The 13,123-nt window shown below is 36.3% G+C and overlaps 1 protein-coding gene across 2 annotated transcripts in view; it reads left to right on the top strand.

The window, feature by feature from the left end:
• Positions 1 to 13,123, top strand: part of SLC30A6 (solute carrier family 30 member 6) — a 93,888-nt gene that overhangs the window by 41,746 nt on the left and 39,019 nt on the right. Inside the window, exons 3-4 of one of the 2 annotated variants that reach the window (XM_037807528.1) lie at positions 5,325 to 5,409; positions 6,129 to 6,171. The exons of the other annotated variant lie outside the window; for it this stretch is intronic. Coding sequence (XP_037663456.1) covers positions 5,325 to 5,409; positions 6,129 to 6,171 — 128 coding nt within the window. The remainder of the gene's footprint in view (positions 1 to 5,324; positions 5,410 to 6,128; positions 6,172 to 13,123) is intronic. 2 annotated transcript variants of the gene reach the window in all.

The following is a 13,123-nucleotide window of genomic DNA, read 5'->3' as shown; positions in this document are numbered from 1 at the left end:
TTCTCAGAGATCTAATGGGTTATTGAAATGCTAATAGACAAAGCAACCAGGGCCATTAAGGAAAGGTCCACAGGGCAGAGAGATCAGCTTTTCTTTGGGATTTGCATATGCGCCTCAAGGCCTGAGGTCCGCCCTTCCCCTTTCTGTGTTCACCAGAACTCCAAAAGTCCTCTGCTTTTATTTTGGAGTTTTTCGTGTTGTTTTTTTTTCTCTATGCCTGTCTCCTCTCTGCTGGGCTGGCTGCTCTCAGATTCTCTGGTGTCTGGTCTCAGTCTATCTATGGTTGGAATTTGGATCAGTAGAATGAGTTTCCGATAAGGGCTGCCACTGCAGTTCTCCCTTCTCCTTCCCGGAGCTGACAGCCCCTCCTCCCACGGGACTGAGCCTGGCAGGGAGGGGCGCGGGTCCCCTGGCCGCAAAAACTTACAGATTTCGCTGATCTCAGCAGTTCGACATTTTCATGAGTGTTGTATGAAGTATGCCCAAAGACAGATTGCTCTGTGGTGTCCAGTCCACACAGTTCCTGGGTTTCTACCTACTTTCCTGGAGGAGTAACTAAAACATACAGCTCACCAGTCTGCCATCTTTCCCCGCCTCCTGTGTAGAAGTCTTTTAAGTCCTTGGTTAAGTTTATTCCTAGGTCCTTGATATTTTTAGTTGCTATTGTGAATGGAAATTTTTTCTGGGGTGCCTCTTCAGTTAGGTTATTATTAATGTATAGAAACATTACTGACTTTTATGCATTAATCTGGTATCCTGTCACTTTGCTGAATTTATTTATTAGCTCAAGTAGCTTTGTCATTGATTTCTCAGGATTTTCACAATATAAGATCATATCGTCTACAGATAATGGCAGTTTTACTTCTTCCTTTCCAATTTAGATGCTTTTATATCATTGTGTTGGTGAATTGCTCTGGTTAGATCTTCTAGCACACAATGTTGAATAATGTAACAGTGGGCATCCTTGTCTTGTTCCCAATCTTAGGGAGAAGGCTTTGAGTCCCTCACTGTTGAGTAGTATGCTGGCTGTGGTTTTTTTCATATATACCCTTTATCATATTGAGGAAGTTTCCTCCAATTTATCCTTTTGAAATACTTTTATCAACAGAAAAGATGCTGAGTTTTGTCGAATGCTTTTTTAGCATCTATTCAGATGATCATGAGTTTTCCCTTTCAATTTGTAAACGTGTTCTATTACATTGATTTTATGTTGAACCACTCTTGCATGCCTGGAATGAACCCCTCTTGGTCGTGGTGTGTGATTCTTTTAATGTGTCTTTGGATTCAATTTGCAAGTATTTTGTTGAGAATTTTTGCATCTACAGTATGTTCATTAGGCAGATTGGCCTGTAATTTTTCTTTTTTGTAGTATCTTTATCTGGTTTTGATATTAGACTGATGTTAGCTTCATAAAATGAGCTAGGTAGTGTTCCTTTTTCTTCAGTTTTTTGAAAATTTTGAGGAGCAATGGTGTCACTTCTTTTTGGAAGGTTTGGTAAAATTCCTCTGTGAAGCCATCTGGCTCTGGGCTTTATTATAGGAAGGTTTTTGGTGGCTAATTTGATCTCTTTACTTGCGATTGGTTTGTTGAGGTGTTCTATTTCTTCTTGGTTCAGGTGTTTCCAAGAAATTATCCATTTCCTGCAAGTTGTCTGGTTTGTTAGTGTACAGTTGTTGATAGTATCCTCTTTTGATTTTTAAAATTTTTTCAGCATCCACAGTAATGACCTCCCTCTCATTTCTGATTTTGTTTATTTGGGTCTTCTCTCTTTCGACTTTTTCAGTCTAGCTAAGGGTTTGTCAATCCTGTTAATCTTCTCAAAGAACAAACTTTCGGTTTTCTCTCTATTGTTTTGTTGTTGTTGTTCTCCCAATCATTTATTTCTGCTTTAATCTTTGTTATTTCTTTTCTTCTTCTTTTTAGGGTTAGTTTGCTGATCATTCTGTAGCTTCTTCAGTTGTTAAGTCTTTGGTTTTAGCTCTTTCTTCCTTTTTAATGTGTGCATTTAGAGCTATAAATTTCCCTCTCAGCACCACCTTCATTGCATCCCATAAGTTTTGATATGTTGGGTTCTCATTTTCATTTGTCTCTAGATATTTACCAATTTTTCTTGCAGTTTCCTCTTTGACCCACTGAATGTTTACGAGTGAGTTGTTTTACCATATATTTGTGAAAGATCGGGCTCTTTGGTGGTTATTGATTTCTAATTGCATTCCGTTATGGTCGGAGAATGTGTATTGAGTAATTTCAGTCTTTTTTAACTTACTGAGACTTGTTTGTGCCCCAGCATATAATCTGTCATCTGTCCTGGAGAATATTCCGTGGGCACTAGAGAAGAATGTATATCTGGCTAATTTGGAATGTGTAATGATCTATATATGTCTGTTAATTCTAATTCATTGATCACATTGTTTAGGTTCTCAATGTCCTTATTGATCCTCTGCCTAGTTCTTTCTAAAGAGGAGGGTGGTGTATTGAAGTTTCCCACTATTATTGTAGAAACATCTATTGCTCCCTTCAGTTTTGCCAGTTTGTCTCATTTACTTTGGAGTTCCTTGACTGAGTGCATGAACATTTATGATTACTATTTCTTCTTGGTGAATTGTCCCTTTTATTATTATATAGTGTCCTTCTTTGTCTCTTGTGACCTTTTTGGATTTAAAGTCCATTTTGTCTAATATTAGTGTAGCCACCCCTGCTTTCTTTGGCTGCAATTTGCATGGGATATTTTTTTCCATCCTTTCACTTTCAATCTCTTTGTGTCACTGGGTCTAAGAAGAGTCTCTTGGAAACAGCATATTGATGGATCATACTTTTTAATCCTCTCTGCCAGTCTGTAGGTTTTAATCAGGGAGTTTAATCCCTTCACATTCAAAGTTATTACTGTGAAGGCTGTTCTTGAACCAGCCATGTTATCCTTTGGTTTTTATTTATTGTATCTGCCCCACCCCCCTCTTTTTTTCCTTTAAGTTATCCTTACTAATACTCTTGAGTTTTGTGCCCTTCTCCAGCTCTCTCTCTCCTTTCTTTTTTTCTCAGGTGGTAGAATTCCCTTTATTATTTCTTGCAGGGCAGGTCTCTTGTTAATAGATTGTCTCAGCATTTGTTTTTCTGTGAAAATTTTAAACTCTCCCTCAGTTTTGAAGGAGAGGTTTGCTGAATAAAGAATTCTTGGCTGGCAGTTTTTCTCCTTCAGAATTTAAATATGTCATTTAAATATGCCTTCTCCCCTCCATGGTGCCTACTGAGTGGTCAGTACTTTGTCTTGTGTGGTTTCCCTTGTACTTGGTGAATCTCTTCTCTTTTGCTGCTGTCAGGACTTTCTCCTCTTCAGCATTTGACAGTCTGATTAGTATATGTCTCAGAGTGGGTCTCTTTGTATTTATTCTATTTGGAATTCGTTGGTCTTCTTTGGTTTGCATATTTTTGTCATTTATAAGGGTTGGGAAGTTTTCCCCAACTATGTCCTCAAATACTTGTCCTAGCCCTTTTCTCTTCTCTTCTCCTTCTAGGATACCAGTGATTCTTACATTTTTTGCTTCATGTTACCCATTGTTTCCCTGAGATCCGTTTCAAATTTTTTGATTTTTTCTTTTGTGCATTCACATTTAATTGTCTGTCCTCTACTTCACTTATTTTCCTTCTGCCTCTTCACATCTGTTATGTGTCTCTAGTGCATTTTTAATTTGGTGTACAGTATCTTTTATTTCAATAAGATCTTCTATTTTTTAATTTAGTCTTTCAGATTCTTCTGTATGGTCTTCTCGAGTCTTCTTGATGTCCTTTATGTCTTTAGCCAACCCATTGAAGTTGTTTTAGAGATTTGTGTTTACTTCTTTGATTAATTTAATTGCTCCAAGTTCTTTGTCTCCCCTGCCTTTTTAATTTGGTCATTTGGCTAGTCCTTATCTTCTTGAGTCTTCATGTGCTTTGTGATTTTCTGTTGACTTCAGGTCATTTGCTTATCTTGATTTGGGAAATGACGAACTACATGGACAGTTATTTAATATTTGGCAGAGCCACAGCTTACTGGAGTGCACTTTTCCTTTGTTCCCAGCAGATGGCAGTCTTGAGCTACCCCTCAACCTTCAAGCCAGCTTTTCCTCAACTGTTCCAGCATACTGAGCAGGGTCTAAACCAGGTGGAAATCCAGTCAGCACACCAGTTCTCTGTGTGCACTGGGGACTGCCAGCCTTTGGGTGAGGGGTTCGGTCCTATGCAGTTTTGGCAGGGAGTCTGCTTAAGGGCACAGTAGCTCTGATGATTCCTGGGCCTCTGTGTGGATCACTCTCAGGCTGTGGGACTGCATGTCACACCCTCTAGCTCAAATGTGCCTTGGTCCCTGCCCACCTGTGCCCATAAGCCTCTGGGAGGGGAAGGGTTCCTGGTGCTTCTGTGTGACACCTTCACTTATCCCCTCCTCTTGCCCATGCACACCGTGGACTTCCATGGAGGAAGAGTTAAATGGACTGCTTTTCCTTAGTTCCCTCATGGGTGCTCCCAGCTGCGGGTCTGAGGAGGATTATCTCCCCAGCTAATAGGTGAAATGGGTGCACAGTAGTGGAGAGCTGCTCCTAAGTTCACCAGCTTTACCAGAGAGTGGGTTAGAAAGTTCATTGTCCCGTCAGCTGGAAGTCAGTCTCTCCCTTCTACTTTCAGCATGCATAGGTTTAGGGATTGGGAGCAGAACAAAAATGAAAGTTTTTTGCTTGGTTTCTTCTTCCTGTATTCTTAGAATGCTTTTTCCCTTCCTCTGACTAAATTCTAGCTGTTTTCAAGTCCTATCTCAGGTCCTACCTCTTCTATGAACTTTGTAGTTCTACTCCATATTACCTATTTGGTAAATAATCAAGTACCACTTTTTTCATGAGTGTATGTCTTTTTATTTTGATATAATTGCAAACTTACAGAGAAAGTTACAAAATTGCTATTAGAAACTCCCCCTTTTTTTTCTACTCAGATACCGAAGCTGCTTAACTTTTGCCCTGTTTGCTTTATCATTTTCTCTATATGCATATTTATAGAGACAAAATGATATTTGTATATATTTGTATTTTTTCTCAACCATTCCAAAGTTTCTGAGGGAGAATTTATTTTTTTCTTGAATAATTTTCCTTATGGAATTATTCTTTTAGATTTTTAGATTATAATTGTAACTTGGTTGATGATAATTTTGGTAGATGTAGAGAATTTGACACTTAGACTTTTTGGAGAAAGTTGTGCTTATTCCTTTGAATATTAAAAGTATGAATTACAACCATTTGAACAGAACCAGTGTAATTTATCAGCACTGTAAAAGTAAGAGTGATTTTCTTTTTCGCAGTCCTGGAAGATATTGCTCTTTGGTGCAATAAACTTAATATGTACTGGTTTCCTGCTTATGTGGTGCAGTTCTACTAACAGTATAGGTATGTCACCATTCTTGTGTTTCTGGGTTTAGTTATTAGTTTCACTTTTATATTTTGATTGAATAAAGGTTTATCTTCCTATGCATAGAATATGTTGTCCTGAAAAGTGTATAAGTCAAATGATGTAAGTGAGAGAATGTATTTGAAAAGTGCTTTGTGAACAGTAGTTTGGTTCAGTTGTTGGAGCACTATCATTTTAAAGGAGTTATTATTCCCAAAAACTTTAAATGTATTTGTAAAACATTTCTTTTTAACAAGATAAATTAATACTTTATGTAGTTCATAAATAGGATTTTGAGGTTTATTGGATATTCCTTAACAAAGGACAGCTATAATAATTTTCTTGTGCCTTGACTTCTTAGGGTTTTACATATTTTTATTTTCACCCTGCTTTTCAAAGAATACATTTGAAATAGTACTGATGTGACTGAAGCAGGCAGAAAAAGTGGCCAACATGGCCGAAGCCACAGGGCTTTTGAGAAATTACTGCTATATTCCTCCTGGTGGAGAAACCAGGTTCTTAAGTAAACTTTTGTATAACAAACTTTGACTACATATATTGATCAGATTTACTAGATAATTGCTAGTATATGAGGTTAGTCAGTGAACAATAACTTTTTTTTGTAATGGATATCCCTAGTATAAACAGTTTTAGTGATTTGTTATATTTTGTTAACAATGGATTTGGTATCATTTTATTCAAAAAAATTTTTTTTCAGCTTTAACTGCCTATACTTACCTGACCATTTTTGATCTGTTTAGGTAAGTTTTTACAAATCTCCTTAATGCTTTGAAGTTAATAAGAAAATTGTTGAAATGAATTCATGAAGTTTTCTTTAAATGAAAGTAATCTGCTACAGAAGTAAAATTACTGACATAGAACATATATACAAACAACAATTAGAAGATATGGAGAAAATAACCCATTTTCATATAACAAAAAAAAAAGACAAATAGCCAGGCACAGACTTAAGATATGTACATGTTCTGCATGGAGAAAATTTCAAGGTGCTTCTGAAGGACAAGAGAAGAGCTGAAAAAATATAAAGGCATACCATATACTTAAATAGTGTTCTAGTTTGCTAATGCTGCCGCAATGCAAAACACCAGAAATGGATCGGCTTTTATATAGGGTCTTTATTTGGTTACACAGTTACAGTCTTAAGGCCATAAAGTGTCCAGGGTAACATATCAGCAATTGGGTACCTTCACTGGAGGATGGCCAAAGGCGTCCAGAAAACTTGTGTTAGCTGGGAAGGCACGTGGCTGGCGTCTGCTCCAAAGTTCTGATTTCAAAATGGCTTTCTCCCAGGATGTTCCTCTCTAGGCTGCAGTTCCTCAAAAATATCACTCTTAGTTTCTCTTGGGGTGTTTGTCCTCTCTTAGCTTCTCTGGAGCAAGAGTCTGGTTTCAACAGCCGTCTTCAAACTGTCTCTCATCTGCAGCTACTCTCAGCTTCTGTGCGATCTTCAACATGTCCCTCTTGGCTGTAGCAAGCTTGCTCCTTCTGTCTGAGCTTATATAGTGCTCCAGTAATTTAATTCAGACCCACCTTGAATGGGTGGAGCAACACTTCCATGGAAATTATCCAAACGAAGGTCCTGTCCACAGTTGATTGAATCGCATCTCGATGGAAACACCCAAAGGATTCCAAAATCTAATCAACACTAATATGTCTGCCCACACAAGATTGCTTCAAAGATAATGGCATTTTGGGAGACATAATACATCGAAGTGGCACAGATAGGAATTCTTAAAATTGTAAAATATGTCAGTTCTCTCTAAGTTATTCAAACTAGACAAGCTGATTCTAAAGTTTACATGAAAAAATAAATAAAAAAGAATGTCAATAAATGCAGCCAGCTGACTCATGTATAGAAAGATCAGTGGAACAGGACAGAAAATTAATAATGTGCTGAAACATTTATTAGAATTTAGTATGTGATAAATGTGATAAAGATGACAAAACCTAGAAAACATGAGAGAAAATATCAATAAATTCAATTATATTAAGATTTTAAAATCTGCATAGCAAAAATTACTGTAATCAAAGGTAAAACATCAACAGCCAGGGACGCTATTTGTAATTCTTATCTCAGACAAAGGGCTAGTTTTGGTAGTAAAGAGCCCTACAATTTAAGAAGAAAAGACAAAAAAAATTTTTTTAATAAAAAGGAAAGAAAAAAATGGCAACAGGTATGGAGAGTTCACAGAAAGGAGATGTAAATGGCTCTTATGAAAGTTGCTCAGCCCCGCTAACAATAAGAGAAAAGCAAATTAAAATTACTCTGAGGTGCTATGTCCCAAGTATGAAATTGGCAAAATTGAAAAGTTTATTGAAATATACTTCATACACTGTATGCTTTACTCATTTAAAATTTATAATTCAATGGCTTTTTGTATACTCACTTCCATAGTCATGAACAAATCCCCCTACCAGCCTTTGGAGACTGCTAATCTACTTTCTGTCTCTCTAGATTTGCCTATTCTGGACATTTCATATAAATAGAAACATAAAATATGTGGCCTTTTGTAACTGGCTTCTGTCACTTAACAATGTTTTCAAGGTTTATTCAAGTTGTAGCATGTGTCAGTACTTCATTTCTTGTTATTGCCAAATTATAACACTAATGCTGAATTTTTAAAATCCATTCGTCGGTTGATGGACATTTGGGTTGTTCCTATTTTTTTTAGCTGTTATAGCATTATTATTAGTGTACAGCTTTTTGTGTGCACATATATTTTCATTTCTTTTGGGTGTGTGCCTAGGAGTGTATTTGCTGAATCAAATGGTGACTCTATATTTAACATTTCAGGAACAGCCAAACTGTTTTCCAAAGAGTGTGCACCATTTTACATTCCTGTCAGCAATATTTGAGGGTTCCAAGTTTCCACATCCTCAGCAACACTTATTATCTATCTTTTCCATTCTAACCATCCTAGTGGGTATGACATGATACTCATCGTAGTTTTTATTTGCATTTCCCTACTGATGTTGAGCATCTTTTTGTGTGCTTATTGGACATTTGTGTGTCTCCTTGGGAGAAAATGTTTATTCAAACCCTTTTCCTAGTTTTGGGGGAGTTCTTTTTGTTTTTATTGTTGAGTAATAATAGTTCTTTATATACTGTAGATACAAGTCCCTTATCAGAATACAGGAATTACTACTCCTATTCTGTGTGTTTTTTACTTTCTAGATGGTGTCACCTGAAGCACAAAAGGTCCAAATTATATGTTTTTGGTTATGCTTTTGGCATCATATCTAAGAAACCATTGCCTAATCCAAGGTCATGAAGGTTTATACCTATGTTTTCTTTTAAGAGTTTTATAGTTTTAGCTCTTACATTTAGGCCTTTGATCCATTTTTATTTACTTTTTGTATATGATATGAAGTGTGTGTCCACCTTCATTTTTGGAATGTGACTATCCAGTTGTCCCAGTACCATTTGTTGAAAATACTTTTCTTTCCCCTTTGAGTGGTCTTGGCACTCTTGTTAAAAATCAGCTGGCTCTAGATGTATGGTGTACTGGTTTGTATATATAATGTCCCCCAGAAAAACACCATTATCTTTGATGTAATCTTGTGTGGGCAGACGTATCAGTGTTGATTAGATTGTAATTCTTTGAGTGTTTCCACGGAGATGTGCCCCATCCAACTGTGGGTAATGACTATGGATACTTTCCGTGGAGGTGTGGCCCCACCCATTCAGTATGGGCCTTGTGATGAGTTTACTGGAGCACTGTATAAGCTCAGACAGAAGGAGCGAGCTTGCTACAGCCAAGAGGGACACTTTGAAGAATGCACAGTAGCTGAGAGAGTAGCTGCAGATGAGAGACAGTTTGAAGACGGCCATTGAAAGCAGACTTTTGCTCTGGAGAAGCTAAGAGAGGACAAACACCCCAAGAGTAACTAAGAGTGACATTTTTGAAGAATGGCAGCCTAGAAAGGAACGTCCTGAGAGAAAGCCATTTTGAACCCAGAACTTTGGAGCAGACACCAGCCACGTGCCTTCCCAGCTAACAGAGGTTTTCCGGACGCCATTGGCCATCCTCCAGTGAAGGTACCTGATTGCTGTTGTGTTACCCTGGACACTTTATGGCCTTAAGACTGTAACTGTGTAACCAAATAAACCCCCCTTTTATAAAAGCCAATCCATCTCTGGTATTTTGCATTCCAGAAGCATTAGCAAACTAGAACATATGGGTTTAATCTGGACTTTTAAATTCTGTTCCACTGATCTGTATGTCTATCCTTATGCCAGTAAACACAGGCAAATTACTACAGCTTTGTGGTAGTTTTGAAATTGAGAAATATGAGTCCTCCAATTTTGTTCTTCCTTTTTCAAGATTGTGTAGGCTAAACAGGCACTCTTATATGTTGTTGGCACAACCTCTGTGGAGGGCAGTTTGTCATTATCTACCAAATTTATAAATGCCTGTAACCTTAAACCTAGCAGTTCCTTTTCTAGGAATTTATGCGACAGATATACTCACAAATGAGTTGTATGTAAGGTTGTTTATTATTAGAGATTGGATGCAATCAGTATATGACTGATGAAATAAATTATGGTACATATATTTAAGGTACATATGTACTTTATAATTCTCAAACTTAAGCATTTATCAGAATTACTTGGAAGGCTTGTTAAAATACAGGTTGCTCCATTTCCAGAGTCTCAAATTCAGGAAGTCGAGGGTAGGACCCAAGAATTTGCATTTCTAACATCAGGTGATACTGCTGCTGCTGCTCTAGGGACCACACTTTGAGAACCACTGGTCTATGTAATCAAATATTAGGTAGCCATAAACAATAAGGTAAAAGCTCTTTAAATATTGATACAGAACATTTAGATGTACTATTAAGTGGAAAAAGTAAAATATAAAACAGTGTGAATACGAAATGTGACTCCTGGGGAGGAATCTAGACCTGACATTGTGGGATGAAGAACATCTTCTTGACCAAAAGGAGGATGTAAAATGAAATGAAATAAAGTTTCAGTGGCTGAGAGAGTCCAAATGAAGTCGAGAGGTCACTCTGGTGGGCACTCTTACACACAATATAGATAACCATTTTTAGGTTTTAATGAATTGGAATAGCTAGTGGTAAATACCTGAAACTATCAAACTACAACCCAGTAGCCTTGAAGCTTGCAAACAATTATATAACAGTGTAGCTTATAAGGGTTGACAATGTGATTGTGAAAGCCATATGGATCACACTCCCCTTTATCCAGTGTATGGATGGATGAATAGAAAAATGGGAGCAAAAAACAAAAGGAAAAAGAGGGCAGGGGGAGGTGATTTGGGTGTTCTTTTTTCATTCTTATTTTTTTATTCTTATTTTCACTTTTTTTGGTACAGGGATGATGTTAAAAAAAAATAGATTGGGGTGATGAATTAACAAGTATATGGTGGTAATGTGAACAATTGATTATATTACTTTGGATGATTGTATGGTATGTGAATAAATCTTAATTAAAAAAACATTGTGAATAGTTTGCTACAGTTTATATTTAAGAGAGGTAAAAATAATATACACATACATACATATATGCTAACTACACTCATTTGCTTGTATTTGCATAAAATGTCACTGGAAGAATAAGCAGCAAATTGATTATGATGTTTGCCACAGAGGAGATAGACTCAATCACAGGGGGAAAGGGTTATAATCTTCCCACTTAAATCTTTTTGTACATTTTGAATTTTAAATCATTTTTTAAAAATACAAATTCAAAGATAAATAAATTCACTTAAGGTAAATTACTTAGGGGAAAAATAATGTTACCAACCATATTCAATGTGTCCGAAACGTTAAGTACCTCCCTCATGTCTTAAAACTCTTAAGCAATCTCTTTTCACCTAATTTGAAGAGACGTTCTTTCTTTAGAAGCCAGTAATCTGCCATATGAGTTTAGTACCTATATATAACTGTTCAGAAAAAAGAGAAGTATGATTTAAGTTCACTTAGGGTTTTGCTAGTACAAAGGCACAAAAGAAAATGGATATCTGATTAGAGTTTTAAATGTTAATAAATTCTCTTACTGTTTTACATAGAGGAGATACTATTATTAAAACCAGAAATTCATAAATATAGGTGAAATTTAAGTTATTGAGTGATTTATTAGTGGATGAGTGCTAATGTATTAGATATATAATAATGGGAAGTAAACTAGATCAGTATACCATATTTCATCAAATCTTAGATCCCATCAATTGTATGACAAGTCATTATTTTGTATGTCCCCAAGACAGAGAAAAATCCTGCCATTTCAACTGTGATTCACCAAATATGGTGAGACTCAAACTGATTTCAGGGTTATTAAAATATATATATATAAAAGAAAATGCTTCTTAAAATTGATGAGTTAAAGTAAAAGTTTTAAAGATGTTCATTCATTTTTTAAGCAGTTTCAAAAATTAATTTTCAGACACAGTCAATGCATTTTTCAGGATTCTTATTTATTGAGGGATCTCATCTACATTTGCCAAGAGTACACTTTTAACTATATACATAATTTCAAAGAAATTTTTCATATAATTTAAGATTCAGTTTCTAATTACAAAAACTTACTCATTTGGCAGGCTTTACCTAGCTTAATTTCAGAAATTCATCCATTCATAACCACCGGATTATTAGCATAGCTTCTGTGTAATATCAAATTCCTGCTGTGTAATACCAAATTCCTGCTGCTTACTTGGATTAAAAGTGAAGCCAGCAGGCTATAAGAACTTTGTCTTGATTAATTATGAAGTACACTAAGGGAGTTTGCCAGGGCATTTCTGGTAGCAGCCATCAACTCCCACTCAAACTGTTGGGGAAACTGGGGGTGGAGTATCCTTAATCTACAGGTTCAGCAATATTCCATGAAATCCAAGGGCAGAGATTTAGCTGGCCTCCACGACCAGCTTACTGTAGGAATCCATCTTGTTCTCTGTTTCCATCTCTCATTTCTACTCAACAGTGCTTGGACTCCTTCAGTCTACCTTTCTCCCCAAGGTCAGCTTTTCCTGCTCCCCAGTCCAGGAATAGAAATGAATACTGCTACCAACTTACAAATTGACATTTATACTGTTCAAGAAAGCACCCATATTAAGCCTGGGATGCCTTGGTCCCAATTTCATATTTTCCTAGGGAAGGAATTTGGCCCAGACTTAGGTCAGGTGCTTACATCTGGATAAGTCAGCTGTGGCCAGGGAGCAAGATCAGCTTGTATGAATTTACTAGTACCCACTCGAACCTTGTAGATGGGAAAAGAAATGAGGGATAGTTAACTGAGAAGTGAGGAATTTTGAACTAGAGTTATAAGGGTTGTAAAATACTTAGGCCTTGATGTCTTTTCACTAATCAGGTAAGTAAATCTACTTGATTGGGTCTAAAATAGTCTATTGTTACCTGAATTTTATGCTGTATTAGGTTGTTTTATGGTGAATCTCCATTATACTTGGAAAATAAACTTAATTAAAGCTTATCCACAGTACTGTCGAGATGTATTAACATTTAGTTTAACTTTTAAAAAAGATTAAATAAATTTTATCGAAGTTAAAATTTATTTTATATGCATAGAATAAAATATATTACCATTATTATTACTGTCATTTTTTTAAACATTCTTAAATACAAAATCATTTAGAGTAGATAACTTATAGTTTGAGTAGAGAAAGTAAATTACGGTTTAATTTAGGTTCCATTTAACTGACTCAATGATGCATC

The sequence above is a fragment of the Choloepus didactylus genome, chromosome 17 (genome assembly GCF_015220235.1).
Source record: "Choloepus didactylus isolate mChoDid1 chromosome 17, mChoDid1.pri, whole genome shotgun sequence".
Lineage (NCBI taxonomy): Eukaryota > Metazoa > Chordata > Mammalia > Pilosa > Megalonychidae > Choloepus > Choloepus didactylus.
Note: the sequence above shows the minus strand (reverse complement) of the source record. Positions and strands in the feature narration are given on the sequence as shown.